Source organism: Puma concolor, chromosome A2 (genome assembly GCF_028749965.1).
Source record: "Puma concolor isolate L17-30 chromosome A2, mPumCon1.1.hap2, whole genome shotgun sequence".
Taxonomy (NCBI): Eukaryota; Metazoa; Chordata; class Mammalia; order Carnivora; family Felidae; genus Puma; species Puma concolor.
The window spans coordinates 145,233,072-145,255,280 of NC_141668.1; the positions used below are offsets into that span (position 1 = coordinate 145,233,072).

Sequence of the window (22,209 nt, forward strand, 5' to 3'; positions counted from 1 at the left end):
AGAGGGAGACAGAGAGAGAGAGAGAGAGAGAGAGAGAGAGAATCTCAAGCAGGTTCTATGTTCAGCACAGAGCCCGACACAAGGCTCATTTTCGACCCTGAGATCCTGACCTGAGCCGAAATTAAGAGTCGAACACTTAAAACCGACTGAGCCACCTGGGTGCCCCAAAGGTGTTGTAGTCTTGATAAATTTTCTAGCTGTGTAATTTTGGGCTAGTCTCTTCCTTTCACTAAACCTCAGTTTTCTTATCTGTAAAATGGGAGTGAAAGTGTGGCTATCCCCTATTAATCCCTGTAGTTCTCTGTCTAGGCATCTAGGATAATAATCACAAAAGCACATAAAAGAGCATCTATTATGTGCCAGGCTCTGTGTCCTATCTAGGGCTTATCTAATCTTCATATCACCTCTGTGAGGGAGGCACCATTATCACTCCCATTTTGCAGATGAGGAACGAAGGCACAGAAAGACTCAAAAACTCGCCTGAGCAATGTCACTGCAAAATGTATGCCCCCGGCACTAGGTACTACTGCCTCTCTGCTTCGGTGGATTCAAAGTCTGTGGCTGGAACAGAGCCGGTACGGGAGGCTAACTCAGTGAGCATTAACTGAGCACTTCCTACATGGCAGTTAAACAAGGACACGATGATTAACAAGACAGGATTTTTAAAAAACAGGTATGGCTCTAGTCATCCGGTAAAAAACAATTTGTACAGTCATTTCAAAATGCTCTGGACATGTACCATAAAGGAGGTAGGAGTCAGGACAGACTTCTCTGAGCATAAATTTGCTGAGGAATGCCAGCCAGAGCAGGAGGGCAGGGGAGGTGAGCATTTGGCAGGATCTAAGAGAAGGAGGAGAGAGAGGAGGGGCGAGGGGGGGCAGTCCTGCAGGGAGGGGGCAGGCGCTTGCAAAGGGAGGTGAGGATGGCGCGGTGCTCATGCCCAGGCTGAGCATAGTTGTGAGGAGGAGTTTGGCTTTACCCAGTGTTTGCCCTAGTCTGTCCTTCTGTCTGTCTGCCCTGGTGCGTCCGGCAGCTCGCCATTCAGGCTGGCCACTGCCCATCGGATGCCGTGCCAGGCCCGCCAGTATGAGACGGGCTGGTCTCCTGCGACGAGGCACAGATTCTGTCACACGGTCACCATTCACGCCCCTCTCTCTGAACTCACCTCCTTGTCTACACACAGCCCCCCCAACCGCTCCAATAGGAATTTGGAAGCTTGCAAGGCCGAGGGTTATCTCCTCAGGCGGGGAATGCTGGAAGCCATGCTTTGCCAACATGTGTTTGGGTTGGGCAGCTCCTTCTCAGGTGAGACCAGCCTGTCTAATACTGGCTGGGCAGCAACCAGCCCGCAGTGGGGTGGCAGCCTCCAGCTAGCCTGGTGTCCCACAGCGTGGGCCTCGTGGAAAGGGCAGACACTTGCTATGCTTGGTGCCAATCCCTTGCTTTGGGAAGCCCTGGGAAACAGAGGTGGGAATGTCAAGGTCTGCTCCCCAAGGGCATAGCACAGGGAGACAAAGATGTACATGTCGTGGAAAGAGCACCACTTTTGGAGTTTGAATCCCAGCTCTGCCTTTCTTCTGACTGTGTTACATTGGGCAAGTTGCCTCACCTGTCTGTGGTTGTAACTTTGGCTGAAAATGAGAAAATCCTTGTGTATCAGGTGGTACCCTTCTGGGTACAAGTGACAAAAAAAACAAAAACAAACAAAAACAAAAACCCTCAAACCAGCCCAACAAATGAAGGATGTATATTGGCTCACATATGGAAAAGTCCAGAGATATACTGCCTTCAGGCAAGGCTGGATCTAGAAGCTCGGTTACATCCCCAGCACTCTGACTCTATCTGTGGGATCCTTTCCTCCATGTGGCTTTGTTCTCAGGCAAGGTGCTCCCACACAGTGGCAGATACCCATCAACGTCTCCAGTTCTAAGTCAACTCAAGTCAGCGATCCCAGCAGAAAGGCAGATCCTCTTTCCTGGTAAGTGTGTCAAAAGCCCTGTGAGGGCTCTGATCTCCTCAGCCTGGGTTGCCTGCCCATCTCTGTGACCATGAAATGGAGTTAGGCTTGGGCCACATGCCACACTTAGAGCCAGGAATGGGGCCAGCCCTAGCCAACTGCACAGCAGAGAGCAGAGGAAGGGAGTTTGATTCCCAAAGGAAAATCAGGGTGAGCACCAGACAAAGGGAAAATGGATGCTGGAAAGACGACCAAAGCAGCAGGCATCCACCACAGTCTAGCTCCAGCCACCCCTACTTCATTTCATCACAGTTAGTAAAGTCATGGATGGCAATATTGCATCAGTCGCTCCACTTGGGTGACCTTGGGCAAATCACTTAATCTCTCTAAGCCCCTCACTGGTAAAAATGAAGTCAATAAAAGAATCTGCTTCACAGGGCACCTGGGTGGCTCAGTGGGTTAAGCGTCCAACTTCGGCTTGGGTCATGATCTCACAGTTCGTGAGTTCAAGCCCCATGTCAAGCTCTGTGCTGACAGCTCAGAGCCTGGAGCCTGCTTTGGATTCTGTGTCTCCCTCTCTCTCTGCCCCTCCCCCACTCACACTCTGTCTCTCTCACTCTCTCTAAAAAATAAATAAACATTAAAAAAAAAAAAAAACAAAAGAATTTGCCTCACAATATTGTTGGGAACATTAAGTGAAAGGACACCAGGCTCCAAACTGGCCAACTAACAGTATTAATACTTATTAGAATCATTATTATGATTATTATTAAGATTATTTCTCCTTTAGAGATGTCTGGATCCCACACATCTCTCGGGAAGATTTATCTCCCAAAGCCTTCCCAAAACCCCATTGACTTCATTGTGGAGGCCACCATCTTGATTAATCAAAGAGGCCAAGAGCCAGCTGTCTCTCCTGGAAAGAATTAGAATTGCCCACTGGGTCTGAGGTGAATTTTGTCATGCTTGACCTGCTGAAGAGATTCAGACAGGCCACCAGCAAGCCTGCCATGGCTCAGGGGATGAACCCAGATGCTCCAGACAGTCCATCCTAATACAATAGTTCTCTCCAATGACATACAGCCAGACTCTCAGCAAAGAGAAATTCTGGTGGCACAAACTGTCCTCTCCGCCTAACGTACCCAAAGATGCCCCACAGCCTGAGATTACCCCACCCCCTTGAGGAGGCGGGAAGGGCCCCACAACCTGAGATTACCCTACGCCCTTGAAGAAGGGGAAGGGCTGCATGTTTGGCCAGGTGACCTCCTCCTTTCTCCTGCTGCTCTATCAGGGCCTGGAGGAACCCATTGCCTATCCAGAGCACACTATTCTCTCGTTCTGGAGGGATTTCTGCCTCCTCAGGAGGAAGGATGGAGGCAAAGGTGCATCCCCAAGGCAGAGCGCAAGGGGGCCTACTTGCTCAATAACATCACTGTCCATAGCAGGTACTGTGCTTGGGGTGTATTCTTGAATTTAATTTTTACTAAATTAGGGATTGTGGTGGCCACATATAGATAAGGAAACTAAAGCTAAGAGGACTATATCCACAGCCCATGACAGAGCGCAGTTGGGGTTCCAAAGCCTGCATTCAACTACCATATTATATAGACTCGATATCCCTGGGGCCAGATGAAGCCTCTGCAAACCTGAAGGTGCAAATATGGCTAAAGCTGCTATTTCCTGGGTACCTCCTGAGTGCCGGGCACTGAACAAAGCACCTTAGGTGATAATTCAGTCGGGTGAATTTGGAGGAAAGTCCAAGGACAGGTGGCTGGGCCCTAAGCAAGCAGGGGGCTGGTAGATCCACTCCTGAGGAGGACACAGGCTGCTGGGTAGGAGGAACAGAATTGTAGGAACTGTCTCTTATCCCACAGAAACCTTCCTTCACCACCACCAATGGTTGAGCCAAACTCAGGCAGGTTGAAGCTCAGGAGCTCCAGGTTCGTGTCCCCCTTGGGCTAAGAGGGTGCAACACCCAGATCAGGGTCGAACAGTCTAAGGCCCATGGCCAAATCCAGCAGCCACCTGTTTTTATAAATAAAGTTTTATTAGAACACAGCCACGTTCATTCATTTACATACTGCTCCTTCTGCTGCTTTCCCACTACAATGGCAGAGTTCAGTAGCTGTGACTGGGAACATATGGCCCAGAAAGCCCAAAATATTTCCTCTGGTCCTTTGCAGAAAACTGCAGAACCCTGGTCTAGAGGAGTCAAAGTGATGCAAAAGGGCTCCTGAGCTCATCACTGGGATCCTTTTCTCCCTCTGTCTCTTACCAGCTGTGACCTGAGGCTCTGTGCCTCAGTTTCCCCAAATTCCTCATTAAGCTGCTGACGATTAAATTAGTTAAAATACGCAAACCTCAGAGCAGCTGCCGGCACATGTGTTTTTGTCTTATTCTGGGAAACATCCCAGGAACTTGGGGAGTAAGAGGCCTCCTGTGTGTCCTCACACCTTCTCGCATCTCCTGCTGTGCAGCCTTGCATGGCCCAGTAATTCTAGCACCAGCCGGAGCTGGAGAAGACCATCAAAAATCAATAAATAAAATTAAAACAGGCGATAATGGAAACAATGGGTTTATTTCCTTCTGAAATAAATGTCACTGGAACAAATGGCTCAAGCCACCATCCTTATTGTTTACAGGATTTATTTGTGGTTTCTGTCTGTATTGGTGACATGATCAATAATTGCCTATAAATACCGGAGGCTTACAAGAAGGACAATTTAGAGGATGAAAGGCAGCCTCTGGTTCCTTTGATTACCTTTCCCAGGCCTGGACCTCGTGGTCAGGATTCAGGACAGCCTTCAGGGATGACTGGAAACTCAGGCCAAGTGGCAACCAGGTCTGGGCAGGGCCACACATGTCCCCTGGTTCCAGGTGGGACTTTTAGAAGCACCTGACTCATTGGGGGGGGGGGGGCGGTGCACACACACGAATGACCACATGCTAGTGAATGTGTGTCTGTCAATATGTCTGTCACTTTCAGTATCTTCATGTCTCTGCTTCTTTTCCACTCCATCATGTCCTTCGACTTCAGTCTTCTTGTCTACATGCTGAGTGTCTCCCTCAGGCACTGTGGCCCCTGTCCCCCTGCAGCGTCCACCACCCACACCCAAGCATGCGGAATTTGTCCCTTGTGAGGAATCCTGCCCCCATGGGCGAACAGAAAGAAGCCCATGGAAGAGTAATTAGCGCCCCCTGCCTTTGGAGACAAACTCCACGGAATTTCCAAGGATGACGAGGAAAATAGCCTGAGTTTGCATTTAGCCAGAAGAGGCTACTCAGATTCCAAAGTCTGAGCCCATCCTCTGGACAGAGTTCACTTTGGAGAGCACTGTTGAGTGTGGGGTAAAGGACGAAGACAGCTGGGTGGAGGGAGCAAGCTCTGGTGTGTTTGGGATGGTTTCTCCCCTAGTTTCTTTCCCAAACAGAAAGCCACTCACTTCCTTCTAATGACAATTACTGCACAACTGCTATGCCTTGGTGGTAGCACCGGGGACCTGATGAGGAAGGCCCTCAAGAGTCACAGCCTAGAGAGGAAGATGGCCTCCAAATCAGGCCGACCATGAAGCATGACAAGGTGCCTTATGGAGGATTCTCCACTGAAAGGCCAGGAGCCAGGGGTCAGGGAAGGCTTCTTGGAGGAGGTGCTACCTTCTCCACACTGAGCTGAGGATTTATCACTGGCCCCGTTTAATTCTTCCCATGGCCCCCTCATGACCCTGAGAACAAAGCCCAAGGTCATTACATTAGCCTCATCCTTAAGGCTCTAATGAATAGTCCCCTTCCCTCTTCACTTTGGTCTCTACCATCAGAGTATCAGGTTCCACCTCTCCTCTGAGCCTCTGCACATGCTGCTCCCTCTGCCTGGAACACTTTCCAGGGGAACTCTATCTGCCTAGATGCCACATCCTCCAGGAAGCATTGTCTGATAGCCTCCTAGCCAGGAAGTCCCCTGGAGAAACACCTACCAGAGCACCTAGCCCACTGCACTGTAACCATCCACATACTTGTCCCTCCCAGCTGTGCTGTGCATTTCCAGAAGGCGAGAACTTGATTGGTTCTCTGCTCTGTCCCAGGCCCCCCAGCATTGTGATGGCACAGAAGAGAGCCTCAGGAAATGTAGGATGAATGACTGAGTTGGCTTTTAAAAACAAAAAGATATCACAGAGATCCCCAAATAACTCCTGACCAAGCAGACTCAGAAGCCTCAGACCTGCTCAGCTCACGACCGTGTGCTGTCTCAGGCTTGTCCGAGAGAAGAAAGAGGCTTCTGTCACATCCAGTATGTCTCCTCTGGCTCCAGAAGGCCCATGCTGTGGAGAGGACCCAGCTCCAAGTCAGGTTGGCCCTTTTCCCCCCTGAGAAGTCCCCACTCCAAGGATGACAAATCTCATGTGCCAGCCCCAGGAGACTGGTGGGAGTCAGTCTGAGCCCCCTCTGTTCCTAGCCAGAAAAATGCTGTGCTTGCTTCATTAGATCAGTCATGGACGGAGGTCACAGAGTGGCTGCACAAAGGCTCGTGTGTGCCCTCCCTGCGCCAAAGATTCAGTTACTCACATGAAGGAAAATGTGAGCCCTCAGTGGCCTGAGGTTAGGACCCTCTCCTGGTGTAGAATTATCCTTTGGGTTCCAGTTAAAATACCTCCTTTTCCTGAGTCAAGCCTTAGTCCCAGGCACACAGAACCCCTGTTGGACCCAGTTCCCTTCCTTGTTGGGATTTGGTGAGTGTGAGCCTGCCTGAGACCTGCCAGCCGCCGGTGTTGTCACCATCTGCTTCCTGCAGCTGGTGGTGTGGATCTCCCCTCTGCTACCACAGCTGGGAGACCACGGGCACGTCACCCACCCCCTTCAGGCCTCAGCTTCCTCCGCTGAGAAGAAGAGACAGTAGTTTCCAACTCACAGGGTTGCCATGGAGATTTGGCGAGACAGATACATAAAATTCTTAGCCTAATTCCAGCTGCACAGTAAGCACTCAATAAATGGTAGCTAGTTGTGTTATTTTGTTGATAGTTTATTATTTTTATTATTAGCTCAAGCAAGTTTGGCTCTCAAGAGCTCACTGAGAAAAATCTGGCCCCTCTCTCCTGACAGAGGGGCTCCCCCGGGGCTGGGGTTAAGGCAAGAAGAAAAGTCAGAAAAACATGCTTCCAGGAAGAGGTGGAGGTGGCCGGATGAGGGCTCGCCCTCCTTGGGGTAGGATGACACAGGTTGTCACTCCCAGGCAGAGGTGATGGGAAAGTGAGGGGGCTTCCCAGGTGAGAAGGCCCAGGTGGGCCTGAAAGAGGAGGAAGAGAGACCCCATCACAGGTGGGGCTAGGTCTTTGGGAGAGCCGTGGTCAGAAGCGGGGAGAAGGGTGGTGCTGTGGGGAGCCAGGAGGCCCCACACAGGTAAGCTCAAGGGGAGGGAAGAACAGGTCCATCTTACACCATTTTGAGTTGGTTTCCTCAGAGGTAGACCCTAAGAAAAAGATTCAAGGAAAGTAGTTTATTTGGGGAGAGCTCCCAGGTGGCACTGGCAGGGGATGGGACAGATGGTGAGACAGGGAAGGGAAGGACCCCATAAAGGGTGCTGTGTCCAGCAGGTTACTGTGGGCCACTGAGGCCCGTTCTTTAGTGGAACTATGGGCAACAGCCAGGGAGCCACCTCGGATATGGCCCCTGTTGAGACAGCCTGGGCTGCCATAAGTGTATTGGGCCTCCCAGTCCTGGAGCCTGGAAGTCTGACCCCGAGGTGTCGGCAGGGCCACACTGCCCCTGGAGGTGCTTGGGAAGAAGCTGTCCAAGCCTGTCTCCCAGCTTCTGGTAGTTCCACAGCATATGGCAGTGTGACTCCAGTCTTCACACGGCACTCTCTCTGTGTGGATCTCTGCACCCAAATTTCTCCTTTTCAGAAAAATTCCAGTCATGAGCATCTGGGTGGCTCAGTTGGTAAAGCATCTGATTCAATTTAGGCTCAGGTCATGATCTCACTGTTCATGAGTCTGAGCCCCATGTGGGGCTTCTCGCTTTCAGTTTGGGACTCTCTCTCTCTCTCAAGATAAAATATATAAACATTAAAAAAAAGAAAAATTCCAGTCCTATCGGATTAGGGGCCCACCCTATTGACCTCACCGTAACTAATTAGATCTACAATGACCCCATTTCCAAATAAGGTCACATTCTGAGGTCCTGAGGGGTAGAACCTCAACATATACATCTGCGGGGGACACAATCAGCCCATAGTACTCACCTAGGGGCACCTAGGTGGCTCAGTTGGTTAAGCCTCCAACTCTTGGTTTTGGCTCAGGTCATGGTCTCACAGTTCATGGTTCAAGCCCCGAATCAGGCTCTGTGTTGGCCGCACAGAGCCTGCTTGGGATTGGTTCTCTGACTCCCTCTCTCTCTCTGCCCCTCCCCTGCTTTCTCTCTCTCTGTCTCAAAAATAAATAAGTAAACTTAAAAAAAGATTTATAAAAAAAAAAAAAAATACCTAAGATGAGAAAGCCAGGGTAGGGTCCTCAGACTCTCAACCATACTAGCTGAGAGCTGCTCCTAGGGAAATTAACTCCCTGACTCTCCCAGCCTGACCCAGGGGAGCCAAGAGAAACCCCTCAGGTGGGGTATCACACTAACGGTATTTCCTAGAATGGCGAGTGTCTGCTATTTTCTTCTTCAGTAAATCTCTAAGACAGCAGTGGAAATTGATTGCTTCTGCTTAAAGCAGCACATTGAAAAGATTCTTTTTTAAAAGTTTATTTAGAGAGAGAGTGTGTACCCATGGGTGAGTGGGAGAGGGGCAGAATGGAGAGGGAGAGGGTGAATCTCAAAGCAGGCTGTCAGCTCAGAGCCCGATGTGGGGCTCAATCTCATGAACCCATGAGATCATGGCCTGAGCCAAAGTTAAGAGTCGGACGCTTAACCGACTGAGCAGCCCAGGTGCCCTGCACGTAGAAAAGACTCAGAAGCCGAGATCAGTATGGGTTGTTGATGTCTTCCACGGTCACAGGAGGATGAGAGGCCGCACACACACCATGTGTTCGCCATTTCTTCTCCCAGGTGTATCTAAACGGGTTTTTCCCTGCTCCAGAATTTGGGCAGCAATTTGAGGTATGGTTCCGGGCAGAGAGGAGGAAACCTGATTGCCAGCAGGTGCCGGAAAAGATGAAGGGCTAAAGCAAATAAAAGTGCAGCCATAAAGCAACAGTTGGTGCTAACTGCAATCTGATTTCTCCGAGCTCCGTATCTGGCCTCAAGTTCATGCCTCCTTGGAAATGACCTGAAGATCAGAGAGCGAAGTTGAACCCGTGGCTAACGCCCAAGCCAGGGAAAATGCAGAGCATTGTTTGCAGAGCTCTTTCCATTTTACCTGTGGCTCAGGGCTGATTCAGGAGTGACTGTTGGCTGAGCCTGGGTCCTTGGGATGAGCTAGGAAACAGCTTCCAGGTTCTGTCTTTCCAACGGCAAAGGGCTGCTTGGGTAAGGACCTGAGGACAAGGAAAAGCTGCCCAAGTGGATGAGTCAGGGGAGAGCAGTCCACATAGAGAGAACAGCATGTGTGAGGCTGGAGGGGGAGAGAGAGCCTCATTCAGGGCAGCTCTGAGTGTCTAGAGCAGAAAGCAAAGTGGGGACAGCAGATGATGAGCTTGGTAAGGTCAATCTCGTGCCAGGGTTAAAATCATCCAAGGCCTCCACGTGAGATACTTTGGCCTTCATCCTGAGAGATTTCGGGACCATAGACCAGGTTTAAGCAGGGGAAATACCCACTTGAAATAAGTGCTTTCCAATCAAGGTGCTTTCCTCAACCCTCCTAGACTGGATAGAGAGTAACCCCTCCTCCGTTCATCTTGGCTCTGGGACAGAGCTCAAAGGTTAAGCTCCAAGGCACCTGAGTAAAGAGGGCTCCAGGAAACAGGAAGAAGCTGATTTCCCAGCTCCTAGAGGGCCATTAAGGAATGTCACAAACAAGCAGGCTGTGATGACATTTTGGTTTCGTAGGAAAAGTAAACATCCGAGTAGAATCCTGCCAAGGAGGGTGCTAGGAGGAAACATCGGGGCAAGTGGGGCCAACAGGCCAGCAAAACCCTTGTAGGCAGACAGCCTCTCTGCCTGACACCCCTTTCGGGACATGTAGATAGCATCACCCTCATTTCACAAAGGACGAATTGGGGCCCAGAGAGATGTGCCCCAAAGCACACAAGTATTGAGTGACTAACCCAGGTGTGTCCAATGGACCCAAAGTCCATCCTCTTTCCTGACAATACAGACTTTTTCCTCCCTGATTCTCTCAAGTATGCCCCACTACTCAGCCCTGGCATTTACACCTTCTGGCGGGACTTGCCCACAGCAGGGGGTGATGTGTTACAATGGCCCCAGACTCACAGATGGCTAGCTTAGAGTAACCTGGTAAAAAATAGCTTCTTTCTCTCCAGTTTCCACACATCTGTCCCAGGAAAAACTCTAATTAGTCTTGCTTGGGTCACATGCCCCCTTCTGAACCAATCACAAAGAAATCACAGTGCTCTCCCTGACCAGCCCCTTACGACAGGGTGAGGTGCCATGACAAGTGTCCCCTCCTCCAGGACCACATGTAGGTATTTCACCTTGATGTGGAGGGTCCAGGAAGGCTTCCCAGAGGAAGTGACTCCTACACTGAGACCCGACGATAAGTATGAGTGTTCCAGGCAAAGAGGCAGAGGAACGGTGTACAGACAGGGACTAGGGGTGCAAAGGCCCAGGAACACTCCAGAGTGTATCTTGCTCATAGCCATACACCCCTGCCTAATGCACAGCCTGCCTTGCCATGAGTGCTCAGAGAATGCTTCAGAAAGGAAATCCACAATTGGCTGTGTGACCTTAGACAAGTCACTTGTCCTCTCTGAACTTTAACTGTCCTAACCTTTCAGGACTAGGCAAGAATGGAGTTCATTCAGTCCCAAAATATTCATGGAGCACCTCCTCCGTGCTCAGCATTGCCCTAGACCTACAGGAGATAAGGCCTGCCTTGGAAAAGAAAACCATGCTTGGGGCTTATGCAAAAGAACTGCAACCAGTCCAAAGGGGCTCAAGGGGAGGGGCAGGACAAAGGGAGAGGCTCAAGGACCTCGAGGGTGAAAAAGGGGCTCTGCCCTCCTACTCCGCACCTCTCCTCCCCCATCCCCTACTTTCCACCCTCCCACCCCCCTGACCTTGTGACCACCCTGGAGCCACCATATGTGTGCCTAGGCCTCAAGCCAGCATGCAAGGGCAGGAAGACCTCTCTCCCTGCACCTTTGCCCCACAGCTACGTAACCTGAATAACAGGTTGTGACAGACAAATCTCGCAAGAACAGGTAGGAAAGAGACTTTTGGGTCTGGGTGGCTACAGAGGGAATTTTTGCCCCACCCTGCGTACCCGTCCCAAGGGCCGGTCTTCCTCCCTCCCCGCCGCCAGTAGTCCAGTCCCGGAGCCCGCGACTCTGGAGCTGGAGTCTCCAGAGCACCCACGGGCTGCCAGGGTGAGCCGGCCAGGGACTCAGGAGACTGGAGAGCCCTGCAGGTGCAGAGTGGACACGTCCAGCTGGAAGAGCTGCCCCGCCCCTCCCCACCCCCACCCTGAAGCCAGAACCCTGCTTGGCATGGGCATGCCAGCGAGAAGCTAGCCCCCTGCCAGGTATGTGCCCCAGCCTCTGTCCTATCTTTCTTGTGTCTTTCTGAATGGCACTCTTTCTCCCTTCGAATCTGGGTAAGTGCATGTTGTGAGTATTTGCTCTTTACCTCTGCCCCTTTATCTGTTCTCGTCCTCTGTCCCTGTCTCATTCTTCCTCTCTTTATATCTCTGCCAGCTCCCTGTCCCCTTGTCCTTGCTGTCTCCAAGCTCTGTCTCTGACTCGCTGTCTGCGAATATCAGTATCTGTTCATCTGTGCCACCTCATCTATCTGACCCTGTCCTCATACTTCCTTCCATCCGGCTGGGCCCCCAGCTCTCCTGGAGCCTCCACAGATGGGGATCCCACAGAATGTCCTGCCAGCCTCATCTCTGGCCTGGGCTCTCTGTAAGTCACTGTTCACTATAGGTCACATCCTATGAACATTCAAAAGCATAACATGCTTTTGTATCTGGAGAAAAAGGGGGGGGTGGTAATTTGAATTTCAGGAAGTTAAAGTCCCACAAAATCTCTGTGGGTGGTGTCAGGCACGGCTCACTTCTCTCACCTGGAAGGACCTGGAAGGCAGGGCCAGAGTGGGGGGAGGGGAGCGGTTTTATACCTGCTTAACAAAAGGAAATGCAGATTTGCACTAGTGCTTGCTCTTGTTTAAATGTCAAGGACTGACGCAGCCCACTGCTTCAGTGGCAGACCTCAAGCCTCCTGTCTCTTATCTGGGTCCTTGACAGTTGGACTTTGGAGACCATGTCTGTTGAGATAGATTCTTATGATAAAGAAGATTCTGGGATGGGAGGGGCAGGAAGAGTGGTGGGAGTAGTCCTTGAGGTCAGGGCCCCTCCAGCTGGCTGCAGCGGGTCACAGACGTGGAACAGTTACCACCAGCCCTGCCCTCCCCTCCATTCTGTCTCTAGAGACTTACTGGGGGTCTTCAAAGCTGCCAAATCACTGGTAACTGCCCAGCACTTGGGGGGTGGCACAGGGGAAAGGAGGAGGGGCCAAGGACAACCCTACCCGTGCCCAGGTCTCAAGAAGGGAGGAAACCCCAATTTCGACTCTCCTGAGACAAAAGCACTGGCAATGGGACCCTGTGGGGATTGGGCAGTGGAGACCTGCATCCAAATTCTGACTCCCATCCTTACAATCTGAATAATCCTGGGCTTAACCATAAGGAGTCTTGGTCTACCTACCCCTAAAATGGGGGAGTGTGAGAATTCAAGGAGGATTCAATTGCATATATAGCACCCTGTGCAAACTCAGCTGTCATGGGAGAGTCCTTATTACTCTTCATTTTGGTACTCTCACTCGAGCTCACTCGAGCTTCTGTCTTCCTGCTGGTTTGACTAGGGCTAGCTAGCTCAAGCTCAATGTCTCTCGGCTAGCTGGAAGGAAGGAAGGAAGGAAGGAAGGAAGGAAGGAAGGAAGGAAAGACAGGAGGGAGTGAAGAAGAAAGGAGGGAGGGAGGAAGGAAGGGGAGGGAGGGAGGGAGGGAGGATGAATGGATGGATGAGTGAATAAGCCAGCCCTCCAAGAGACAGTGGCTGGCCGATTTCACCTTCCTCCACTGGCCAATGTCTGCACCAAAAAAGACATGCTGAATTGAATAAAGTTCTAGGGACAAAAGTGAAGGAGAGGTGGAGGCAGAGAGGGAACAGTTGGCAGATGGTGAGGAACCAAACCGAAAGGTCTGTGATCTCCTCAGTTCGAGGTACCTGTCCCTAATTGTCAGCCTTATTTGTTTTCAGACCCCAGGTGCCAGTTTCCAATTTGATTTCCTTCTCTCCACAGGCTAACACTGACCCCAAGCCACTCCTCACCTGGACAAGATGAGAGTGTCAGGTAGGGTCAGGCTCTGAGGATTCTTAGGCTCAAGGCTGAGGTCTGAAATCGATTTGGGAATCATTTTTCGATCAGCAGTGCAGGCAGTCCTAGACTCCCAGGTTGTTTGGCCATATGTGCTCTCAAATGGTCAGGCCAGAATTCCAGGAGGAAACCCATCCAGGGGGAGCCTGGAAGAGGAGAAAAGGAGACTTCCTGCCTCTCGGCTGAGGGACCAGAGAAGCTTGGCACGATGATCCCATCTGGCTGGGATCACAGGGAGTGACCCTGTTTTGGAAATATCTGATCCTGGTAGGAAATTAGGGACAAAATATTTGTCTCAAGGAGGGCTAGTCTAGAATCCTCACATCATGGGGCTGGGCACAAGGAGTAGCTTTTGCCTTCTCATCCACGCCCTCATGCTATACTCTGTCTGTACAAATAGGGAAACTGAGGCACCAAGTAAGAAATGGACACAATTCATCTATATTCCCAAACAGCTGTAGGGAAGAGCACAAATTTTAGAGTTAGCTTACTTCCCTGGGTTCAAACCCCACCGTTGTCACTTACCAGCCAAGTGACCACCTCTCTGAGCCTCAGTTTCCTCATCTGTAAAATGGGGATAGTCAATAGTATGTAACACAGAAGTTTATTGTGAGGATGAACTGAAATAATGTATGTAAAAGCTGTTCTCCTGGTGCCCTAACAATATAATACCCAGGGAGAATTCTGGGTGCCTACAGTCACACTGCACCCCAGAAGATGAGGGACTCCCACAGACCTGAGCCCTGCCCCCCAGGATCCAGGGAGTCTTCTCCCCTACCCCCAAGTAGCCAGAAACCAGCATGAGACCATGGAGTTGATTTCAGGGCCACATGGAGGTCAGGGGTGGAGCTAGAGAAACGTGGCCTGATGACGGCAGGGCCACTAGGGTCCTTGAGCTGGGAGGCATAGTGGAGCCTGCTTCTGACCCTCATGGGAGAGTAAGGGAAGAGACAGGACACGGAGCTCAGAGGGGTGGGGGGTGGGGGTGGGTGTCTGTCCTGTGTGTGGGGTTGCTCCCCACTGATGCGGAAGCAATCTGGCCACGAGGCCAGGGAAGCCGTGGCAGCAAGGCCATGTGTATTTCTATAGACAGCATTGTGTGGCTATTTCTGGTGGCTTTCAGGGGGAGTGATGGAAAGTGTGGGAGGCCGGCCCCAAGCCACCCTGGAGGCTGCCTACCAGGGACAACTGTCACATCCCTCCCAAGAAGCTGCAGGCTCAGAGGCAAGGGTGTTGAACCATGTTCACTCTGACTGAGGCACTCCTACCCAAAGATCCTGAGGTCCGCCCAACATCACACAGCAGCACCGGCTGCCCGGGGCCCTGGACGCAGCCTTCCACGTCCTGCCGGGAGGCTCGCCTCTTAGGGCTGTCTGCAGTAGAAGTTGCCTCCTGTTTTCACAACACACCTCTCCAGCCTCCAAAGTGCAGATTCTAGGCCTCACCCTCAATGATTCTGTCTCTGGATGGCTAAGCGGAGCCCTGGAAGATGCATTTCTACCTTTTCCTCCCAGTGGATTCACTTTGAGAAATATTGCCATGTAATCTTGTAGCGTGATCTCACCACTTGATCACTGCATGGATTCACACGTGGTCTCACCATGTGGTCCCCTGAACTGGTCCAAGGTGTGGGTCTTGATCTGGAGCTACAACACAGGGTCCCTCAGTGGGGTCCTGTGGCATGGTCTCACTGTGAGGATTTGGTAAGAATCTTGCTATCTGGCCTTGTGATGTGGCTTCATGGCAGCATTTCCTTGATCTGCAGGTGTGCTTCGCTTCCTGGCCCTCATCTTTGCCCTGGTCACCACATGGATCTTTATTCGCAGCTACATCAGCTTAAACGCGAAAACTATCCGTCTGCCCCGCTGGCTGAGTGAGTGGGGCCCACTCCTGGGGGGTAGGGCCTACGGACCAGGACGGGGCCAAGGATATATTCCTCCCTCTGTCCGTGGGTGGCCCAGGAGATGGGCCACCAGATACGGCATGGTGTGGGCTGCCTTTGGGATCCCAGCCTTTGTGGGGGTGGAGGCTGTCGGGAAGGCTGGAGCCCATGGGGAACACGGAAGTGTTCCGAGGCCCTGGCTGAAACACGCACCTACATCAAGGGGTCATTTTGGAAATGTGATTCCAAGAAGAAAGAGGAAAGAGAAGGAAGGACAGAGGGAGGAAGAAAAGAAGGAAGGAAGGAGGGAGGAAGAGAGGGAGGCCAAAAAGGAGAAAACTGAGCATTGTGGCTTCCAGCTGCAGCTGCTTTCCCTCTGCCCGGGACACTCTTTCTGCACATCTCTCTGCAGCCAGCTCCTTTCAGACTTCAGGTCTCTGCTCAGATGTGACCTCCTCATAGAGGCCTTTCTTGCACACCCCAGCTGCAGCCACACCCCCTTGTCCTACTTTTGCCTCTCATGTCAGCCTGTTTCCTTTAGAGCTTCACCAGTGTTTATTTACTTGTCTACTTGGTCGTTGCCTTTCACCAGCCCCTGGAGTGTCAGTTTCCTGAAGGCAAGGATTTTATCTTGTGTACATCCATTTCTCTAGCACCTGGTGCAGAGCAGATACTCAGTAAACATTTGATGAGTGAAAGAAAAATGAATGGATGGATGGATGGATGGATGGATAGGTGATGGATGGTGGGTAATGAATGAGTGACAGATGGGTGGATGGACGGATGGACGGGTGGATAACAGATGAGTGGATGATGGATGGGGGGATGATGGATGAGTAAGTAATACCAGTTACCTACATGAATAATCTCATATAATCTGCACAAATGCCCCATGAGGTGATCCAAGATTTGGTTGTGGAGTGGACTCATACATGACCTCATGGTGTGGTGTAAGTTTCCTCATCTCCTTCTTTTCTTAAGAAACTTGCCCAAATGCTCCCTGTAGATGTCAGGAGGAATGGGAACTGTGGTCTCACAGGTCCAAATTCTTTTAAAGGAAGGAGAGAAAAGGCAGCTATCTATGCCTCTGCATTTGTTCTCCTTGGATTCAGAGAACCACCTCCATTGACACAATCAAACATAATAACCTCTAGTGGCCCAGGCTAGCGCACAACTTCACAGCTGTGAGAAGCCAGTCATCCCACAGAGGAGTCTCCGAGATCCCTCACCTCACACACTTCTTGTCAAGCATGGCTCACACCCATGTCAAGATGATTTATATAGATTCATGGTGGCCAACATGTCCCTGGACACTGCTTTCATACAGATTGACTCGGCTGTACCGACAGCCTGGGAAGGGATGGGCCCAGGTCAGTACAGGAGGCTCAGAGCAGGAGTGGAGATCAGGTGTGTCCTCTAGAAGAGACAGCCCAAGCCTGAGGTGAGAAAGAGAACAGTGTTTGAAAGGAAACCCCAGGGGCACCTGGGTGGCTCAGTCAGTTAAGTATCCGACTCTTGATTTCAGCTCAGGTCACCATCGGTTGTGAGACTGAGCCCTTTGTCGGTCTCCATGCTGACAGCACAGAGCCTGCTTGGGATTCTCCCTTTCTCTTTCTCTCAAAATAAAGAAAATAAACTTGAAAAAAGAAAGGAAGGATACCCCAGAACTCAGCTACCTGAGGTAAATCAATACCTCCAACCAACAATCATGGAGCAACTATTCTGTGTTAGGTCCCAGGGACCTAACATGTGGCCCCCACTCATGGTCTGAGTTGGGGAGACAAACAGACTTAATTACAGAATATACAGTAGTGCATTAACATGATCCAGAGTCTCGAGAAATGCTTACGGTGACAGAAAATGTCACCAGTGGGAACAGTGGTCATCGAAAACCATTAATGTTCAGCCACTGAAAGACAACATTCATTGTCTTCAGGGGTTCCTAGCCTGGCTGCACACATCCCACCTTATTATTTAATGCATTAATATAGAAGCACATATATTACCACAGCACAAATTTATTTTTTAATGTTTTATTTCTGTATTGATATACAGTTGGTTTCCTTTCTAATCTATTTTATTTTATGCATTTAATAACATGCTCTGTTAGAGTAGGAAGTGCTGTGTGTGTGTGTGTGTGTGTGTGTGTAAAGGGGTAGCAGTGGCAAGTGAGCAAGGGCTCCCTGAAAGGGCGGGACATCCTGCAGGGGAGGAGGATCCCTTGGCCAGGCCAATGCCATGTCCCACACCCCACACCCCAGCCTCCAGCACCCAAAGCACTTCCTCTCTAACCAGATCTGTCTTCTCTCCAGCAGGTTTGGTCACCAAGGAGATCCGTGAGTATCACCCCAGCCCTGCCTTTGCTTTAGGGTGAGATGTCCCAGGGCTGCTATTCCTGGCCATGCAGGTCCTGGAAACATCTTTGTGTCCAGAGTCTGCCCAGCTCTCTCCTCCCATGGCCCAATGTTGCCTTCCGAAGCCCCCGAGCCTTGTGGCCCACTGATAGATTCTCAAATCTATGGCTCAACTCTCCCTTCCCCAGTCCCCTCGCCCTGCAGTCTGGATTGCCTCCCCGTCACGGCACCTGGCCGAGCACAGCCGCCTCCCCACTGGGCCCCTGGGCCAGAAGATGGGGGCTGTGCTTATTATCATCATGCAGGGACCCAAGGCTTGACTCACAGTTCCTGTTACCAAGTATGAGGGGCCATGTCGGGTACTACAGAGGCCCCCAGGGGCAAACAGAAGTGGGTGTTGATTGTCTGTTGGGGTAGAAGTGCCAAACATGCGAAGAGAGATGGGGCAAAGTGTTCTGGGCTCCAGGAGGGCTGTCCCCTTCCAATGAGATGGGGTCATGGAAGGCATCAGAGAAGAGGGAATGGCAAAGGCCTAGAGCAGGAATGTGTGGGGCTGCAGGGGAGCCCGTGGCTGAGGCCCCAAATGTGGGACACTGCACACATCTGAGCAGGGCTTTGGCCAGGACCCAAGCTCCCGAAGTGTGGAGAAGGTGGGAGTAAGGACAGTAATGTTGATGATAATAGTACCACGATGGAAGGCCTACTATGTGCCAGACCCCATGTTCAGAGCTTTACAGGCATCTCCTGCAATCCTCACCACAGCCTTGTGTGGGTGCTGTATAATCATCCCCATTTTACAGATGGGCAAACTGAAACTCAGAGAAGTGAAATCTCTTGGCCAAGGCAACACAGCTGTATGTGGTGGTCCAGAGCCCACGGTCTCAACACCTCCTTGCGAGAGGCAACATTCCCAGGCCCACCTTCTTGCACCTCGACATAGTAGTGACTGAAGAGGGAGGTGGTTCCAGGAACAGAATTTTGACTGAGAAGGACATAAGAGCCCCGGTGCACTGTGGGATTACAGAGAGCAAAGACCGTATGGACCAACACGAACCATTTGCCCCACACCCTCAACTCCATTGACCTGAAACTTCCTGAGTCACATCCTGCAGTAGACACAGTGTCACGACACCTTGGTCCAAACGCTCAGGCGTCACCTGCTAGAGGATGGCAAATCCAGGCCCACGTGCTGCCTCCCGCCCTGCCCGCTCCCCTGGTCAACATGACCGGTCAATCCCAGCACCCTCTCCCTCCAGGCCCACAGGCAGCCTCTACAGCTTTATCATTAAGCCTCTAACAGCAGATCCACTGACGTTAAAGAAAAAAGCTATTTGACAACCCTGGTCGAAACCAACTCCCATTTTTACAGTCAGCAAAGGTAAAGGGAGAGATTTCTGGCAAGTTGCACCGCAGATTACTGAAGAGTAGCCCACAGTTCCTGACTGCTCCCCTTCCAGGGCTGAGCTCCATGACCTCACCAACAGCACTAGGGGTTCCCAGAGGGCTCAGGCCTCAGGGTTTGAGGCGGCTGGTGGGGGCAACAACCCCACCCAAACCCAGAGAGCAAATCCCCTGCCTCCCGGTGGCTCAGACCCCTGGACATCATCCCTTTCATCCAGCTTGACTGTGAAGGCTGGATGGTCAGAAAATCAATTCCAGAAAAGCCTGCTTAAGCCAGCCTGTTGACATCAGGTTTATCAGACTTAGCTGCAGTTGATTAGGCTCTGGGCACACTCTAAGGTGGTGGCCGAGGCCTGGAACAATCCCTCCAGCATAGGTGAGAACCTCTCGTCTCAAGAGTAAACTGGCCTTCCCATGAGGGGCCCGGGGGCCAGAGGTTGGGCCCCAAGACTCATAGGAGAGGAGGACCCCTCCCCCGCCTCATCCTCAGCCAGCCCCGCAGGCAGGTGCTAGGCCTCTTGAGAAGGGTCCCCTCCAGGAGGTGGGGAAAGGGAGTCAGGTCCATGTCTCCAGCCCTCTCTGTCCTGAGTCACAGGCCTGGACAGCCCCTTGTGGGTGTCTCCATCCCTGGCCCTCACTCTGGGGACAATGTCCTGGTTTGAGCTCTGGGTGTGTTGAAACTCCGGGTTGGGGCGGGGGGCAGGGCAGGGAGCCTAGGACAGGCATTGCACTCAGACCTCCAGGGCTGCCCACTAGGTGTGTGAGCTGAAATGCAGCAGGGCACCCCGGGGTGGGTGGCATTCACTCCTAGGAAGGAGCACATTTACTTACTTAGAGGTGTCATGGGCTTGCCAAGCCTTGTGCCAGTGGGTTGTGTCTCCTCCAGAGGGGCCCTTTGCCCTGATACACATAAAGGCTCCCTCTAGGCTGCCAAGGGCCCTGGAGCCCCTAATCACCCTGCCCACATGCTCCGTGGGTTTATTCAGTGAATATTTATTGAGTGCCTACTATATGCCAGGCACAGGAGTTATAGGCACAAATTAACAAGATAATCAATGTAAAGTGCTTGCCACAGTGCCCAGCACGCAGCAAGCCGTCGGCATGTGCCAGCTTCTCCTAGGAAGCCTGTGGGTTTGCTCCAAGCAGGCACTGACATAGCTCAGCTAGATGCCTGGCACAGGGCTGAAGGAGAGGCTGCCCAATCACCGCCTTCCTTTTGCAGGTGAACTTTCTCTAAGTCCGTGTTTACCCAGCCCTCCCTAAAGGTATTTTCCTGTCAGGTGGTATTAAAAAAACAAAAACACAAGGCATTAATATAAATTAAAGCCTGCCAGGCTGAAAGCACAGGTGACGGATGTCCCAGATCACAAAGGGTCGATTGAGGCCTGAGTGGCTCAGCGGCTGTGTTTGGGGGTCCTGTATACGTTTCCTGCCTTTCACACCCTCCCTGGGTTTGCCCTCTGAGGCCCACACGGGGAAGGCACAGGTCTTAATGGCAGCCACAATAATCAGAGGTGCCACGTACTGAATCCTCAGTGGATTCTAAGCACGGAGAGAGGGCCAGAACCACCTGCCTGTTCCTTATTGTATCCCAGGGCCTGGCCCATAGTAGGTGTTCAGTATGATCACTAAATGAGTGATAAGAATACCCAGGGGTGCCAGGGTGGCTCAGTCGGTTAAGCGGTTGACCCTTGAGCTCAGCTCAGGTCATGATCTCACGGTTCGTGGTCTCGAACCCCACATCAGGCTCTGCACAGATTATGCTCACAGCACAGAGCCTGCTTAGGATTCTCTCTCTCTCTGTCTCTCTCTCTCTGTCTCTCTCTCAAAAATCAGTAAATAATTAAAACAAAGTTTTTCAAAAAAAGAAGACTACCCAATATGTCTTGAGCCTCAACCTGTGCCCACTTATTCCTCACAAGAACCCAGTGGGAAAGGCACCCTATTTATCCCATTTCACAGATAAGGATGTTGATACACAAGGAAGTTGAAGACTCGGGAACCTGGCTGGTGAGGCTTCCTACCCACCATGCTGGGGCCCCCAGGAGGTTGCCAACAGGGGGCCTCTGGGAGCTCAAAAGGCTGCTGTGGCCCTAGAGAGAGGTTCTCAAGAGAACCCCTTCATCATAGCGACCCTGGTAATAACCAGGGTGGTAATTAACCACCACTTGTTCCTCCACACTAGTTCTGGGGGTGCTGTGTGCTGAGTCAGGCACTGGGCTGGGGCTAGAGCTGCCATGGGAACCCCAAAAATGAATTCTAGGGTGGTCAGACCACATGACCAGTGTCCTGCGTCTTTGACGGGGACTGTTGGAGGCATCATGGGAACACAGGGGCAAACCCCCCAGACTCGGGCCGTCAGCAAAAGCTCCTTGGGGAGGAGGCCTCTGAGCTCAGTCCTGCGCCTGATCCCAGGCCCCTCCCCCTCCCCCTCCCGGGTCCCTTCCTGAGCTGCTAATGCTAAAGTTGCTCTGTTCCCTCAACAGCAGTCGTGAAGGCCAAGTGTGGCCTCGCTAAGCCCTGCCCCAAAGAGTTCTTCGCCTTTAAAATCAGCAGCGGGGCTGCTAACGTCGTGGGCCCCACCATGTGCTTCGAAAACCAGGTGTAAGTGTCTTGTGTGTTTTTTTTTTTTTTCTTTCCATTCACTCATGCATTCATTCACAAAGTCAGAAGCTGCGAGGGCAGGCCCTGAAAGCAGCCCATACCTTCCACTGGCTTCCTTTTACTCTGGGTGGATGAGTCACAAATAACAATAGTCCCAGCAGCATCTCCATCTGCCAGCACCTTGTGAGATGCTTTGTGGCTTCATCTCATTCAATCCCCCAACACTCCCAGAGGTGGGACTATAATTGATGAGGAAACTGAGGCTCAGACAGCATTACCCAGCTAACTGGTGGTAGAGTCAGGATTTGAACTCAGGTCTGTGTGATACCCAGACTGCTGGGCTTCCTATAAAGGGGGATGCCTCTGGGGAGGGTTCAAAGTCAAGATCTAGGCACCAAAGTTCAGATGCAGCAGGTGCCAAGACTTCTACTTAGGTTCAAGAGAAATACTGTGTACCCATTATCCAAGCCAGGTAGTAAAGGCCCTGGGGACAGTAAGTTTATCCTACTAAAGAAGCCAGACACA

At 51.6% G+C, this 22,209-nt stretch overlaps 1 protein-coding gene and 1 long non-coding RNA gene across 11 annotated transcripts in view; one reads left to right on the forward strand and one right to left on the reverse strand.

Annotated features, from left to right (window-relative positions):
* FAM3D (FAM3 metabolism regulating signaling molecule D) overlaps positions 1–22,209 on the forward strand; it is a 34,193-nt gene that overhangs the window by 640 nt on the left and 11,344 nt on the right. Inside the window, exons 1-6 of one of the 9 annotated variants that reach the window (XM_086697791.1) lie at positions 11,523–11,588; positions 11,899–11,970; positions 13,369–13,419; positions 15,209–15,316; positions 17,641–17,661; positions 21,567–21,684. In XM_086697791.1, the coding sequence (XP_086553917.1) occupies positions 13,407–13,419; positions 15,209–15,316; positions 17,641–17,661; positions 21,567–21,684 (260 nt within the window). In that variant the 5' untranslated portion in view covers positions 11,523–11,588; positions 11,899–11,970; positions 13,369–13,406. Of the gene's footprint in view, positions 1–1,879; positions 1,979–6,137; positions 6,243–11,172; positions 11,269–11,456; positions 11,589–11,898; positions 11,971–12,404; positions 12,532–13,368; positions 13,420–15,208; positions 15,341–17,640; positions 17,662–21,566; positions 21,685–22,209 lie in introns of those variants that run through there. The other 8 variants (XM_086697792.1, XM_086697797.1, XM_086697794.1 and 5 more) reach the window with 8 other exon arrangements.
* On the reverse strand, positions 8,504–12,891 carry LOC147583573 (uncharacterized). Of its 2 annotated transcripts, none has more exons than XR_015248348.1 (3): positions 12,185–12,891; positions 9,306–9,440; positions 8,504–9,215 (listed from the first exon to the last, which is right to left on the reverse strand). It is a non-coding gene; the product is annotated as an uncharacterized LOC147583573 (long non-coding RNA). The 2 variants fall into 2 exon arrangements; XR_015248347.1 differs by lacking the exon at positions 12,185–12,891 and adding an exon at positions 11,331–11,454.